Here is a 16,346-nt window from a genome sequence, read left to right as displayed (position 1 = left end):
CTACCTATTTGCCCGATGATAGAGAGTACAAATATAAGAGATGAGCAACCACAAGGTTATTTTGAAAGTATGGAGTGCTCAACTTTGAGGAAGAAGTAAGAAAAAGGAGCAAGGGAAGTACTTGGTGCCATGCAAGTGCTCATGGTAGGATCTCAGAAATGTTTGTGTTCAGGTCAGGTCCTTTGTGGAAAGAGCACTGGACTCGGGTCATGAGGACTGGCTTCGACTTGGATCGGTGTTTCTTAGGAGTCGCATCAACTTGGGAAGTTTACGTATCTTGCTCAGTTTTGATTTTCTTGTCCACAAAATGGGAACAACATGGAGTTTGGGGGAAAATTGAATGAAATGACAGATACGCAAGCATGGCACCCCAAAAGAGCTCAGTAAGTCTAACTTGGTTTTGAGAGAACTTTGAAAGCGACCAAGTAACACGTGCTTTGAATATTTGGGCAGCAGCTAATATTGTAACTGTCAGTACACATGTGCGAGTGTGTGTGTGTTTCTACGTTTATAATAAGGATTACGTTAGCCACAACATCTATGGAGTGCCTCTTGCATGGGGTGACCAAGCCATCCCACTTTGCCTAGGACTGAGGGGGTTTCCAGGATGCAGGACTTACACTGTTAAAAAACCCAGACAAATGGGGCGCCTGGGTGCCTCAGTCGGTTAAGCGGTTGCCTTCAGCTCAGGTCATGATCCCAGAGTCCTGGGATCGAGCCCCGCATCAGGCTCTCTGCTCAGCGGGGAGCCTGCTTCTCCCTCTTCCTCTTCGTGCCTCTCTGCCTACTTGTGCTCTCCCTTTATCTGTCAAATAAATAAAATCTTAAAAAAAACAAAACAGAGTATCCCACGGAAACTGGGACCGAGTTGGTTGCCCCCTGCTATGTGCAAATTGCTTTACAGACATTATCTCATTAAACTTTTAAACCTTACCCTATGAGGTGGGTACTCACCTTGTTGCCATTTTACATTTAAAAAGGACACTTAGATAAAGCAACTTGTTCAAGCCACTTAGCTAATTAATGGGAAGGGCGGGATCTGAACCCAGCTGTGTCCAGCCCAAGACTAACCACCATGCTATTTGCATTTAGACTTCACCAAAGGCTCAGTCTTTCATTGCCACTCACCTCCATATTCCCAGATCATTGCTAACACCCTCCCATCTCCGCTTCTGTCGTCAACGATTTCTGCTGCCCAGCCAGGCCTCCAGCAAAGGAAGACACCCACTGAGTCAAGCCCAGTCTTGTATCTGGGCACAGCTGAGGCCCCTCCTTCCTTAGCAACAGACGCTGAAACCTGGTTACGGGCCCCAGGGCCTGGGTGCAAGCAAGCACCTACAATGTTAAAACAGCCCGGAGAAGAGGAGAGAGAAGAGCTCATGCTGCCAGGGTATTGTTCAGCGGGTGTTTCCTCCCTCTTCTCTGTATTAATATGTAACTCTGCTTCAGTTTTTCCTCTACAGTGAACTCGGTGTGTTCCTGAAAAAGTTCCAAGAGAGGAGCTCTTCAAGTGGAAGGGAAGACTGGCCAGACCAGGAGGTGCTGGAAAAACAGCAGAAAAGACCAGCAGAACCCCAATTCTGTCCCTTTATTCTCTAGCTTCACTTTCTTTCTTCTACCAGGGAACTCCCCAGGGGCCGAAGTCTATGACCTCAGAGAGGCAGCCCTGTGAACAGAGCTTTCAGAACATTTAGAAAGTTCCATCTTCTGCGTCATCCCCATTATACTATAAGGAAGTGTGAATTTCAGAGCCACTAGTAGGAGAGGATTATCCCCGGAGAAACTGGGAGCTCTTTATTCATTTTGTAATAGGTCCAATTAGAATGGACAACATGAGTGACATGGGTTGCTCATCTCAGAAGGTAGGTGTGAATTTTAAGGTGTATTTCTTTTTTTTTTTTTAACCTGTATTTTCAACATGTAGGGAATGGGGGGGCATGGGTGGGAAGGACGTTTCAATGATAGACTAATTGCCATTTCAGATCCTCTTGACTGAGCAAGTGTGTTTACCACCTTTTTATGTGTGTCCTTTGAAATATGCTTTTTGCTGAATTAGGCTTTTGAACATCCCTAGGTTTTGCTGTGAAAATTTTAGGAGTAGATACCTGTTGTTCCTTTCCCTTCCCTTCCAAGGCCATTAGATGTTCTATTTCATCCAACAATTCCCAACACTGGGTATACATCAGAATATCCTAGACAGCCTCTTGAAAACAGAGACTTAGCCTCACTTCCAAAGGTACTGATCCGGAAGGGTTGGAGTGGGGTCCCCAAATCTGTATTTTTTAACTAAGAATTGAGTGATCCTGTTACAGCAAGGCCTCAGGTAAGCATTTGGGAATGGCCTCCAAGAAGAATGTGCAAACAACATATGCAGTCAGAAATCAGCCCTCTGAAAGTAATAGTTCTACCCGATCTAGGTGTCAGAATCTTGGTTTTATTTATTTATTTTTTTAAAGATTTTATTTATTTATTTATTTGACAGAGAGAGAGATAGCAACAGCAGGAACACAAGCAGGGGGAGTGGGAGAGGGAGAAGCAGGCTTCCCGCTGAGCAGGGAGTCCGATGCGGGGCTTGATGCCAGGACCCTGGGATCATGACCTGAGCCAAAGGCAGATGCTTAACGACTGAGCTACCCAGGCGCCCCAGAATCTTGGTTTTAAAAACCAAGATCCACTAGGTTGCCATACACTAAAGTGCCCAAAGGAGCATTTTAAATTGAAACTTTATGAAATTAAAGTGGATTTGTTGATAATGACTGAATCCACAACCTGAAATGAAAACTCCCTGCAGTTTACCAGAGAAAACACTTAAACATTAACATTTTTAACAAACCATTTTGCATACTGGGTAGTTCTTACAAAAATCACTATCTCTTTCCCCTTGAAGATGCCACAGAGAATTCTTAGCCGGGTATGGTCAATCAAGAAAAGTATCTTTGTTCTGTTCTGGAATTGATTTCTAGGTCTGCTGATGCTGTGTGTATCCCACGTTTTCCTGTCCCATGCACTGAGATGTTTTTTGCTCTCAGGGTATTTATGGCTCTGTGTGTATAAGTCTTAGTCTGTGCCTATAAACTAGCTCAAATTTAATTTGTTCTTCAGAGGTCTGTTCTATTATGTTCTATAAAATTCTTAACGTTGGCTTTCTTGCAAAATGTTGTTTTGCTTTCTTTATTTTCCCAAGAATGGCTTATCTCTTTGTATGATGATTCAGCTGCCTCTGTGTCTGCCCCTTGGATGACCATCTCTCAGTATGGAGGAGCATAAATATAATTCAATCTGGCTCAAACCCAAAAAGGAATCTCTGGGCTTAAGTAACTGAGAAGTCCAAATTGGATCCAGGAGTCCAGCTGCTGTCACTGGGAGTCCATCTTTTTTACCTTCTGGGAGTTATGCTTCCTTCTATGTTGGCTTTATCTTAAGGAGAGCTTTATTCCCACATCAGGCAAAGATGACTATTAAGAGTGCCTCTTTCTCAGTAGGTCTGGTGAAAGTGTTAAGAAAGTCTCTGATCAGCCCAGCTTATGTCACAAGCCTGTCCCTGAGCAATCACTGTGTCTAGGAGGATGGAGAATCCTGACTGGCCAGACCTGTGTCACATGCCCTTCCCTGGAGCCAGGGACTGGGATCAGTCTATTATACAGTACAGACAGAAATTGGAGAAAAGCCAGTTATGTCCCCTTAGGGCTGTGTTCTACTTCTTGGTAGGAAGAGTAACTTCCCAATTGGTGTCAGGGCTGATGTCAGGTTTACTCCAACCACGAGCAGAAGCATGGTGACCAAGACACCTGAATAATGTTAACTTCCTCCTCGACTGCAAAAGGTCAGGGTTTGGGGGTTAGCTACTCGTTACCACTTTTGTTGGTACTTACTCAAGATGTCCAAAATTTGAGGTGTTTGCTTGTTGCTCTTTTAATGAAGATTTTTATTTGAAACAGATTTAAAAGCTAGGCTAAGGGAAAGATTTCCACTGACCACAAAACCTTCTTGCTTGCAAAGACGAAAAACAGGCAGCCGTAACTTATCAATCAGTATATGTTGTACATCTGGGGTCCTGAAGGAAATCATAAACGACTTCATAGTGCTGAAAGTGCTGTTGCCAGAATCTACCTCAGATGGTGTGATACCCACTTTGCATGACCAGGTTCCTTTCAGTCTGATGCCAGAGTTCTCTCATTTTGTTCAACTGATAGGTGCAGATCTGATATTCATTTTTTTAAGATTTTATTTTATTTGAGAGAGAGAACGTGCACATGTGTGCATGCACATGAGTGGGGGGAGGGGCAGAGGGAGAGAATCTTCAGGCCGACTTCCCACTGAACATGGAGCCCGACACAAGGCTCGATCTCTCCACCCATGAAATCGTGACCTGAGCCAAAACCAAGAGTCTTATACTCAACAGACTGAGGCACCCAGGTGCCATTCTGATATTAATTTCAGTAGTGAAAATCATCTTGGAGATAATTGATGAATTCTTAGATCCTTAAAGTTGAGGTCAAGAGGAGAGAGACAGAGTTGTTTAAATCAACAAAGTGAATTCTTTATGAATTCTTTAAGCTAAAAACAAGGTCTGTGAGTCTTTGTTTAAATTGAAGCCCAACCAACCCTATTTTTAATGAAGTTCTGTTGGTGAGTCTGATGTGCCACAATTTTTGAGAATAACTGGATTAGGCCATTAGACCAGTGGGCCTGTTGTATGTTTTTAAAGATCTCAGGCTTGCATCTTTGTTTATGAGTTTGCATGTCTTCATTTAATTTTAAGATCAACACCTTCCTAAAGTAACTTGTCATATTAGTGATACTTGCTATTTCCAATGTGTTGGGATGCAGAGTCATGTGTATTTAAAAGCACCTCTGTGTGGCTAGGATGTGTTACCTATATATTCTCTGAGCTTTAGTTTCTTCAGGTTGAATGTGGGTATAAAAAACTGTCATAAGGCTGTACAGTGCCTAGAACAAAATAATTCAGAATAATGATAGTGTTGTTGTTGTTGTTGTTGTTATCACTATTTTCTGAGGTTGAGTCATCAGTGAGCAGTTGGTTAGGGCATGAGGGTGGCTAACATCTGCTTCATATACCCCCTATCTGCTACCCCCTGCCAGTTGCCCTGCACGACATAATTTGCTGACTCAATTAAATCAAATCAATCCAGTAATGTCTCGTCTTACAGAGTTCAGTCCAAAGTCATTGCTTAAGGTAAAAAGTCATGGAGAGTCAAAAGTGCCCTTGAAAATCCCTTAAGCCATCTTTAAAGTGCTGTGTAGAAACACCTCTCAATAAGTCCAGCCCTGCAGTTTTCCTCTATGTTGGGACCCATTGCACTTTCTCCATCACAGCCCCACATAAGTAGTGATCATGCACGTAGGGGCTGGGTCCTAGGACAGAAACACACACAGAATTGCTCAACACTGCAGTCACATTTAGCTCTGCTCAGGAGAGGTGCTTGGGAACTGAGACTGGCCATCGGAGCCACACGTTCACCCCTACCTGAGGGTCACCCCTAAGTGCACATTCACTGAATGGATTGGTGGACTTAGATACCCACACCGTTTAAGTGATATTTTTTTCTTTTCACAGGAAGTGCAGAGTTGCTCATGCGTGTGTCAAAAGCACAGATAATACAATGCCCCTGCATAAGCCAATTTTTTTTGGAATTGTGTATTTGGTGAAATGCAATAGTCCATTTTTTAAAGTTAGACCCTTGAATCACGACCCAGGATAGGGTAACTTGGGGTCTCCCCAGGGGAAAAATATATGTTAATTTACTCATAGAGGGGTAGCCAAGGAGAAAACACTGGAGGAGAGACAGACTGCTAATTTAAAAAATGAAACCTACACCATGGATGGGGGGTGAGAAGGGTGTTTAGTGGGCAGAACTCTGTAACCTAACCTCTTTCTTGGGGATCTTTTTACTCCATGCCAACCTAGAGGTTTGGAAATCTTTCCTAATTCCTAAAGAGTGACTTTGTTCCCATTTCTCACAGATCACCAAGAGTGACTCGATACATCACATGAGCCACTCCCAGAGGCGGCCAGAGCTGCCCCCTCTGCCTGCTTCTGCTAAAGAGGAACCATCTGAACTCTATCAGGTATGTTCACCTGGCTACTGCTCTTCTGCTGGTACTCCCCGGGGGCAGGGAGACAGTCAGACTTGACAAGTGGGATCAATGGCGCTTTGATCACTTCTGCTACCAGAAAAGTCTCCAGCTGTGTGGGGGAAAAAAAGCTATCCAGTAGCACAAAGGTGAGTTAGGATCCAGCCTTCTCCCTTCCCTGCTGTGTTGTTGAACCTTTCTGAACTTCTGCATCTTCCGTTATTTTTACACTATAGCCATGTCCATAAACAATAAAGATAATAGAAGTAAATTACCTGACTCACAAATATACCGATTATTGAAAGCCAGCTGTTGTCCTTGACATCAGAAATCATGCTCACAGTGGACAGAGAAGTGCAACTGGTGACCATCCAAGAAGCTTTTTCCTGAATTTGTAGAAGGCAGAAACAGCATAAGGCACACAGGACTCCCTGAGTCTCCATGTGAGTGGAGCTTAAGCTACTTCAGAGGTGTCTTCCCCCGTGTCATACTCCTCTGTGTTTCTTCCCTTGTAGATGGTCATGTCGCACAGCTTTTATCCCCCCTTGATGCAACGCACATCGTGGACCCTGGCTGCACCCTTCAAAGAGCAGCACCACTACCGTGGCCCTAGCGACTCCATTGCCAACAACTACTCCTTGATGGCCCAGGACCTGAAGCTGAGGGACCTGCTGAAGGTTTACCAGTCGGTCACTATCAATGTCCCTAGAGAAAAGATGGTTCAGAGGCTGCCATTAGGTATTTGTAGCCATGTGCCATACCAGCTCAGAATGGGACATTGGGTGGGATTTTTAGTCCTGGGTTCTAGTCCTGGCTCCTTCGCTTGCTGCAGCTAACCTTGGATAACCCCACAGAGTCTCAAGTCTTCTCATCCATGAAACGAGAATGATTGTAATAGCTAACATTACATTTACCATATGCCGTATCCCTCACGTTTACCACACACCAAGCACTTGTGTTATTGATTACTGCATAACAAATTACCCCCAAAACTTAATGGTTTAAAACAACCAGTACTTATTTTCTCACGGTTTCTATGAGGCAAGAATCTGGGCATGGCTTACCTGAATGGTTCTGGCTCAGAGTCTCTCACAAGGGTGCAATCAAGGTGTCAGCCAGAACCACAGTCATCTACAGGCACCCAGGGAAGGATCCTGTCCCATGACCACTCAGGTCCTCAAGTCCTTGGTGGCTGTTGGCCACAGACATCAGTTTCCTGCCACATGGGCCTTTCGATGGGGCAGCTCACAACATGGCTTCTGGCTTCCCTCACAAGGGAACAAGGGAGAGAGCAAGAGAGAGAAGAGAGCCAAAAAGACAGATACCAGAGTCTTTTGGGAACTTAGTTTTGGAAGTGACATCCTATCGCTTTTTCTGTATTCTATTTGTTAGAAGTGAGTCACTAGGTCTAGCCCACATGCACAAGAGCATGATACCAGGAGGTGGGGAATCACTGGGGCCCATCTTGGAAGCTGCTTACCACAGTACTTTATATGTATTAATTTATTTAATCCTGCTGGGTACACTGAAATCTGCTTATCCTTCAGTAATTCTTAACTACAGTGTGTGTTGGAGCCTCTTCATCTGCCCTCTGTCTCAGACTTATTTTCATATTTTTCATTTTTCTCTCTGTGCTGTGTCTGGGTGAGTTCCTCAGATGTATCTTCTAATTTACTAATTGGCTCTTCAACTCCGTTGAGCCTTGAGTTTATCACATCTAATGAATTTTTTTTTATTTTCATGATGATATCTTTACATTTTCCGATTTTCTAATTGGTTCTACTCATGAGTGTCACCTCTGCCAATTTCTCATTTTACTCTTGTGGGCATAGCTCTTTCAATATTCCTGGGAGGATCTTAAACATTTATTTTGGAGCAATGTTTGTAATGCTGTACTGTTTTCACTTTGTGAATCTATCCCTTGATTGTTGAGTTTATTAGCAATCTTTCTTAGTATTTATTTTTCTCATATGTTCTGGGATTTTAGTTTGCAGGCTTGTGTTGAGAGTTTTTTCCCTTCTTGGTACATGTTTCCCCCCCACCATTGTTTTTATTGAGGTGTGATTCACATACAATAAGATGCATAGATCTTAGGTGTTCAGTTCAGTGAGTGTTGACAATTGTTTAAACCATATAGCCACCACCTAAACAGGATATGGGGCATTTCCACCACTAGAGAAAGTTCTCTTGTGCTCATTGCCAATGAGTTCTCTCTCCTACCCAATACCATCCCACTCCAGTGTAACCACTTTCTGATTTTTGTCACCATAGATTAGTTTTGCTTGTTTTCACTTAGAAATGTAGTCAGTGTGTATCCTTTTGACACATCCTTCTTAATCTGACTTTTTTGTTCTTAGGCTTCATCTGTCCTCTTAGGACCTCAAACTAGCACCAGACCTTATGTTGGTGGTTTAGAACTCCCATCCTAGAGTATGTCAGAGGGGGAGACGAACCATGAGAGATGATGGACTCTGAAAAACAAACTGAGGGTTCTAGAGGGTAGGGGGGTGGGGGGATGGGTTAGCCTGGTGATGGGTATTGAGGAGGGCACGTTTTGCATGGTGCACTGGGTGTTATGAACAAACAATGAATCATGGAACACTGCATCAAAAACTAATGATGTAATATATGGTGATTAACATAACAATAAAAAATTAAAAAAAAAAAAAAAGAACTCCCATCCTAAGGTGATATTTGGATCTTGTAGATGTGGTCCCTCAGCTGTGTGAAGCTCGGCCTTGTTCTTATCAGTCTTTCTCTGTTGTCTCTGGCTTCCTTATGAATTGAGGATCCCTGTGCTTTATCTGTATGGCAGTTCTGCTCTGTCTTCATGGGTAAGACAGCCTTGCTTCAGTCCTGGCTTTATGCTGTGAGCCTAGCGCCAGTCCCTTACAATCATAGAGTGTTTCTGGATTCTCTTACTCCCCCAGGTATCAAATACCTAACTACTCCTTGCTCTTGGACACAGAAGCCAAGTTTATAACTTTTACTTCATATTCTGTGCATTTTTGGTCCACATAGAAAACATCTTGTTGAATATTGTAATGTCTTTTTGATTTTTAAAGAGTCTGTTATTGTTGTATTTGGAATAGGAGGAGCTCAAAGTATGAACTCAGAATACATCTAGATTAGGAGTCTTCAGTTCTTTCTGATTCTGTCAAAATGTCTATTTAATATTATGTCTTTAACACTTCTCTGTTGTTGTTTTAGGCTAAAGACTTAAGCATGTTACAGTATCTAGTTAAAGTTTACTATTTACTGCAAATGTTGTTGGTTTTTCTATTTGTAATAATCAGGTAGTGTTTCCTTTAAAACAAATATACTAAGTTTAAAAGTCTGCACCTATTTAAAGGAAAACATTGAACAGTAACTTCCGATGTTTAGAAAATAGGGCATATAGGGTCAGTGAGTGAATCAAGTAGGCAGTTATTAATACTTGTCAGTTGTATGAATGAATGGAAGGTATGTGCAGCCCCATTTCACACTGGGGGAAGCTGAGGCCTGGAGTGTTGAAATTACTTCTTCAGAGTCACACAGATGTTTAGTGGTGCATGTGGGACCAGATGGCCCATCTCCTGCCTCATCCCACTGTGCCAAGTCTACTTCTCTTAGTATGCTCTGGGACTGTCCTGAGAGTCATGTCCCTATGGATAAAGGTTGGCCCAAGGCTACTGGCCATCCCTGATGTGTTTCTTCTCCACTGTTCTAGCAGCTAACTATTCTTCAGAACCCAACAAGAAGAAAAGAAAGTTCTCCCCTAGAGACAAAAAGGATCCCACCAGGTAAGTGTCCCTGTGGGTGTTGGGGATTGAAGGACACCAAGCTGAACTACAGAAGTCTGTGGTCTCATTAACACCATGCTCTGCATCTTGATTTCAGAGCATTCTCATACTCCAAGTAATTAATGTTTTTTTTTCATCAGTCCCCTTAACCCAATTTTTTAAGGCTCTGAATAAAACTAAACCAGCTGAGCAAAACCAGTTCTAGCATACCTATGGGTGTTCCATGGTTAGAAGTTGTCATTGAAGGACCCATGCTAGTAGATGACACAGAGGAGAGGGGCTTCCCTGCACAACAACACTCAGCAGCTTGAAGACAGTAGGCCTGACACAGAGCACCTTTGTGGAGAACCAAGGGCTGAGCTGTGCCTACTCTTCAGGACCAAGCTGGCCTGCAATATCTCAGTCTCATCACCCATAAAGAAGGAGGTGGCGACATCTTTGGCCCTTCCAGGAAGCAGGCCAATGAGTCCAGAAGAACAGATTGGTGTGATGTTACAGCAGGAGATGGAAATAGAAGGTAAAGAAACCCAACCATCTGAGTCAGACTTAGAGGTACGTTCTTATTGCTTCCTTTCTCTCAATTTGCTGAGTATTCTTGGCATCTCAGTGATTTTAAACTTGGGGAGAACAGAATCACCCAGGGAATGTTTTAAAAATACCAAAGTCCAGACCCCATAACAGACTACTGAATAATGGTCTGTGTGTGTTTGTGTGTGTGTGTGTGTGTGTGTGTGTGTGTGTGTGAATTATTTTAGTAAGTCTTAGAAACCTTTGGGTCCTCTTAGAACATAGGTTGCAAAATGCTGACCCATAAGCTAGGGTTGCCAGATTTTGAAAAACAAAACAAAACACAGGCCACCTAGTTAAATTGGAATTTTAGATATACAATGAATAATTTTTAAAATTATACTAAAATACTAAGTGTATAAATATATCCCACTTCATCCTATATTTTATCTGGCAACTCTACCATAGGCTGAATTTGGTCTATAGATGTGCTTTGAAAATGAGGGAAATCTCACATAAGCTGAATTTCTAACCTCTTTTGAAAAAAAATTAAGATCTTTGAAGCTGAGAAGTAGCTACTTCTGTTAGATGAAAAATACATTTTCCAGTTCGTGAAAGTCTCCGGTATTCTGTATTATTTTCTTACATCCAGCCAACTTTCATTGATTAACTACCTGCTTGGTTCTAGGTAGACTTTTGAGTTTCTAACCTATTTTAAAAGAAAAGGAACAAAACTTTAGAGCAAATAGCTTATGAGTTTATAGTGTGTATAATGAAATGATTTATAATAAAAATCCTAGTGACTGAGTATGTGCTATTGGCAAAATTCCATACTAAACCTTCTAGATGCTTGACCCCATTCAAGATCTGGGTACTATGATTATTCCTGTTGTCCAGGTGTGGAAATTGGGGTGAGGTCTGATTAAGCAACTTGCCCAGGGTTACACAGTCGTTGAGAGGCACAATTAGAACTTAGACCAACTCTGACTGGTACCAAAGTCTCTGTGGCAGCATTTCTCACCCTTGCCTGAAGATAAGAATCACCCAGGGTGCTTGTTGAAAAACCCCAAACTGATTCAGTGGAGCCTATGGATCTGCATTTTAATAAGAGCCTCTCTCCCCACCCCAGGCAGTTCTTACAATGAGGGAAGTTTGGAAGTTTCTTCTCTATAAGGAGCTTCCATTTAAGATTGGAGAAAGGTGAGCTCAGCCTCTTCTGACCACAGACAATTGTCACTAAAGGTCAAACCTGATTTCCTACACTTCGTGCTTCTCATCTATCTTAAAGTATTCATTTCTAGAGCTAATCAGCTATCCAGCAGCTTAGCGCCCAAAACAAACAAAACTTCCTGAAGTCACCAGATCACATTGGCCATTTTTGTTCAGTTTGTGTGTTTTTGTTGCTTTTCTAAACTCAGAAGCCCACGGTCAGATTAGAAGTACTGTAAGTCTCACTCGGACTTTGGGGAATTTTCCCTCACTGTGGCTCCAAGCCACAGGATCAAAGTGCTTTGTAGGCCATTATTGTCGTTGAGAAGGGTGAATTACTGGGTCCATTTGAGGAGCTTGTTAATCTTCCTAAAGTTCACCAGATAGGTTCCCTCTGTCCTGGCCTAGTACTCATTCCACTGTTCCTATCTGCATAGCATTTGACAAGTCCATCCTTATACCCCACTGAACTCTCTGGCTCTGGTTGAATCCTCCAGGGTCAAGGAAGCACTTGCCTGCCATCACATTGCAGTGAGTGTGTGGCAATGGGCCCAGAAAGCCCGATCGTAGGGGGTGAAGGGTGGGGATGAGTGCTGTGTGAATAGGGCCTCTTGGAGGCTCACAGGTGTGGGCAGGTGGGCACAGTTAACCAATCACAGTCATTATCTTGCATTATGGAAGAGGTACTATTACTATTTGACCAATGGCATCCAAAAAGACATGATTGCCCCCGAGGAGGATGAAGTGATGCATCGGATTTCAAAGCTGATTTCTAACACACTGCTGACAAGTCCCTTCCTGGAACCCCTGATGATCGCCCTGGTGAAGGAGAAGGAAAATGACTACTACAGTAGCCTCATGAAAAGCATTGGTAAGGCTGGGTGTAGATGGGGCAAGGGGCTCCCTTGTGGAGGGCACCATCTTTCTCTCACTATCAGTCCACCCTGGTTCCTCTGAAAATGCCAGAAATATCCTTTTCATTCAAATACTGTCCCCCACATCACTCATGTAGACATTAGCACTTCCTGTACTTTGATGTGCACCTACATGGGGCTCTTGTGAAAAATGCAGATTCTGATTAGACAGATCTGGGGTGGAGCCTGAGAGCCTACATTTCTAACAAGCTCCCAGGAGCTGTGGATGCTGCTCACCCCAGGGCAGCACTAGGAATAGTAAAGGTCTACTTAAGTTTTAAAATCTAGCTCAAGACCTGCCTCTTAAGTATTTTTCTATCTCTGCAGCCCTCAGTGGTCCCTCCATCCTCTGCATTCACTGTACTTACTGTCTCTACTTTCAACTCACCCTGTTTTGGAACATCTGCTGGGCCATTATTTCTCTTCCATGATCTAACACTGGTGTTGTCTTTTCATTTCTTATGGGTCTTGGCTCCCGTATTAGACTGTCAGTTCTTTGATGGTGAAGGACATGTTATTGATCATAGCTCCCCTTCATCCTTCGGCCCGTATCTTGTACACACAGTAGGTCACTGGGAAATATTTAACGATGGTGAATAATGTGAGAAACACATCAAAGGGGAGTGGTGATCATATGAGTTCCTCGCCTTCCTATTTTATCTGGATGATAGCTGCCTTTACCAGGTTGTCTAGTTATTTTTAATTTCCTAATTAACTTTCTAATGGTGTCAGTGTAATGGCCCCTTGTCTACTGTAGGATAGAACCAAATTCATAAGGATAAACATGGAAAGTCCTTCAAATTCCAGCCTCAACCTACTTCTGCAGTCTTATCACCTTGAACTCTACCACTTGCATCTGATATTTCTACCCCAAGATAATTCACGGCACCTTGAGCCTGTTTTACAAAAGTCATAGAACTGCACTTCATTACATGCTGTTCCTTCTGATCCCTGTGCTCTTCCCTTTCTATCCTGTCTACAAATTCCTACTTATTCTTCCCAGTCCAGCTCAAATGTCACTTCCTCTGTGAGACTTTTACCAATTTTTCTCTCCTTAGCATGTGAAATATTTGGTCTCTAAATTTCCATTTTTTTAAAAGATTTATTTATTTATTTTAGAGAGGGAGGGAGAGAGCAGGAGGGAGGGGCAGAGGAAGAGGGAGAGAGAAACCCAAGCAGACTCCCTGCTGAGAATAGAGCCCAATGCAGGGCTCCATCCCACCACCCCGAGGTCAGACCTGAGCTGAAGCCAGGAGTCAGACGTTTAACTGACTGCACCACCCAGGTACCCCTAAATTTCCATTTCTAAGTATCTGATGCCATCTGTTGCATTGAATTTTTTGTGTGACTGCTTAGGTGTGAGAAATCAATTAATGAAGATTGAGGCATCAGCAAATACTAGTTCATTTTCATACATGATACTAGATATCCTAGTAGAGTTCAACCCCAGATTCTAAGCCTCAGACTGTAAAGTTACAGTCCTCCATGAAACATCTCAGAAAGAAGACACACCAACAGAGTGGAGCTTCCCCAATTTAGTTATACCCAGGGGATTATCAACATAATGGGGATTATCAGTGTAAATGGTCAGAGGCTTATTTACATTCTAAGTGCTGCAGCTAAGAGCACAGAGTGTTCAAGGTCCCTACTTACTAACAAAGTGTTTGCTCTGTTGCTTATATAGTTGATTACATCCTCATGGACCCAACAGAGAGAAAAAGACTCTTCATCGAGAACATTCCCCGCATGTTTCCTCGAAGAGTGATCCGAGCCCCTGTGCCCTGGCACAGTGTCTACAGGAATGCCAAGAAGTGGAATGAGGAGCATCTGCACACGGTGAACCCCATGATGCTCAACCTGAAAGAACTGTGGTTTAAAGAGTAAGAAGTTCCTCCCCTCCCTTTTCTTTCCCTTTATTATTTGCCTGCAAAAGACAGTATCTTATGCTGGGCACAGTGGGGGTAGCCCTGCCCTTGCAGGGAGATGACAAAAATCCTAGACCCAAAATGCATAGGAACTGTAAGTGACAGCTCTCCACGCAGTGAAGTGACCCTTCTTTATCCTCCCATGACACCCTGACCCTGTCTCTAAGTCCTGGCTCATACTGGTAAAGAGCTCAGACTTGGAGCCGGCTGCTCGAGCCCAGATCTTAATTCTGTCGCTTCCTAGGTAATACAGGTGTGTTACATCATCTGTCTGTGTCTTGCTTTCCTTATCCCTAAATTTAGGATAATAAGAGTTCCTGCTTCATAGGGTTGGTAGGAGGAATAAATAACTTAATACATGCAAAGTACTTAGAACAGTGCCCGACAAACTGTAAGTACCCCTTAGGTGTGAATGAGCCATTACCTCCATGAGGACATGTATCACACTGAATTACAACTGTGTGTGTGCTAGTTTATCACTCTCTAGCCTCCGAGACATATGGGGGGGATTGGGTCTTATTCCTTAGGTAACTCAGTGCCAGCACAGGGATGGCAAGCAGGGGTCTCAGTTATGTTCATCAATGACTAAAGTGGCCACAGCAAGTGAAGGAGTTTAGAGAATATAGGAGCCACTTTTTTTTCCTTTATTCTTCTAAATTGAGATATAATCCACACACCATAAAATTTGCCTTCTGAAGTGCACAGTACCATAGTTTTTAGTGCACTTACATATTTGTCCAACTCTCACCACTCTGTCATTCAAAAATATTTTCATCATCCCAAAAAGAAATGCTGTATCCATTAGCAGTCCCCCACCTCCACCCTTTCTCCCTTCCACTCAGCCCCTGGCAACCATTAATCTGCTTTCTCTCTCTACAGATTTAACCTATTCCGGACACTTCATATAAATGGAATCACACAATATGTGACCTTTCGTGTCTGGCTGCTTTTTGCTTAGCATCATGTTTTCAAGGTTCATCTGACATTGAAACATGTATCAGTATTTTGTTCCATTCTATGGCTGAATATTACCCCACTGCATGGCTGCACCATGTTCAGTTTATCCATTCATCACCTGCAGAGAAAGACTGTCATTTGGCGGTGGGCGGGGGGGTACGTCCATCAAGGGAGGTGTAAATCCTGGTGGGAGAATGAGGCCACGCAGGATTCGCTGAGAGGTCAGGCTGATGACAGGATGAGTTGCCACCATCTGAGTTTTTTATTAGAAAAACTAGAGGCAAATATGCTTGCTTAATTTTGATTGGCTCAACTTACCAGTAGCTCAGATATTTTATTTTGGGAAGGCTCTGTAGCTTCCAATGTGTTTAATCTTAAGGGAGTCCTGTTACTTGGAGAACTTACTTGTTTATCACATTCTTAGTTGTACCTATATTTCCAAAGAGAATTGAGAGGGAAGTCAAGCTGGCATGGAGCCCACCAATGGTAAGAAATAAGCACATTCCCTTCTTTGGACTAAATTCAGTTTTCTAAATCATTGGAGGTGCCAGTCAGGACACTGAAAAAAAGTCATTTTCTAATGAGGCAGAAGTGTAGGGTAATAATTTACAGAATGGGCTCCCAAACTATACTGCCTAGGTTCTGGTTCTTGCTTTGTCAGTAACGAATGGTGTGGTTTTGGGGAAGCCACTCTCTCTAGGTCCCTGTTTCTTTATATGTAAAATGGGAATAATAATAGTACATACCTCATGGTGTTTGTTGGATGAGTTGTTTAGAACAGTTTTGGCATATAGTAGTTGTTCAATAAATGAAGGTACAGCTTTAGCTATAAGCATTTTTATGGCCTCAAAAAATATCCTGGAAATTAACAAAAAAGGTCAGTCTCAGGGATGGTAAAATTTGCCAAATGCTCACTGCTGAGAAGATGTACACATACACGTGCATTTAATTTGATC

General features: G+C 42.8%; 1 protein-coding gene across 1 annotated transcript in view; it reads left to right on the top strand.

Moving 5' to 3' along the window:
• Nucleotides 1–1,379: 1,379 nt before the first annotated feature.
• The window catches only part of DNAH3 (dynein axonemal heavy chain 3), a 180,901-nt gene continuing 165,934 nt past the window's right edge, over nt 1,380–16,346 (top strand). Inside the window, exons 1-7 of the mRNA XM_073887961.1 lie at nt 1,380–1,862; nt 5,986–6,090; nt 6,612–6,834; nt 9,806–9,878; nt 10,256–10,430; nt 12,276–12,465; nt 14,193–14,388. Of these exons, the coding sequence (XP_073744062.1) occupies nt 1,824–1,862; nt 5,986–6,090; nt 6,612–6,834; nt 9,806–9,878; nt 10,256–10,430; nt 12,276–12,465; nt 14,193–14,388 (1,001 nt within the window). The 5' untranslated portion in view covers nt 1,380–1,823. The remainder of the gene's footprint in view (nt 1,863–5,985; nt 6,091–6,611; nt 6,835–9,805; nt 9,879–10,255; nt 10,431–12,275; nt 12,466–14,192; nt 14,389–16,346) is intronic.

This window comes from Callorhinus ursinus, unplaced genomic scaffold (genome assembly GCF_003265705.2).
Source record: "Callorhinus ursinus isolate GAN/ISIS: 27379988/994484 unplaced genomic scaffold, GSC_fseal_2.0 scaffold85, whole genome shotgun sequence".
Classification (NCBI taxonomy): domain Eukaryota; kingdom Metazoa; phylum Chordata; class Mammalia; order Carnivora; family Otariidae; genus Callorhinus; species Callorhinus ursinus.
This window is presented reverse-complemented; position numbering and strand designations above follow the sequence as displayed.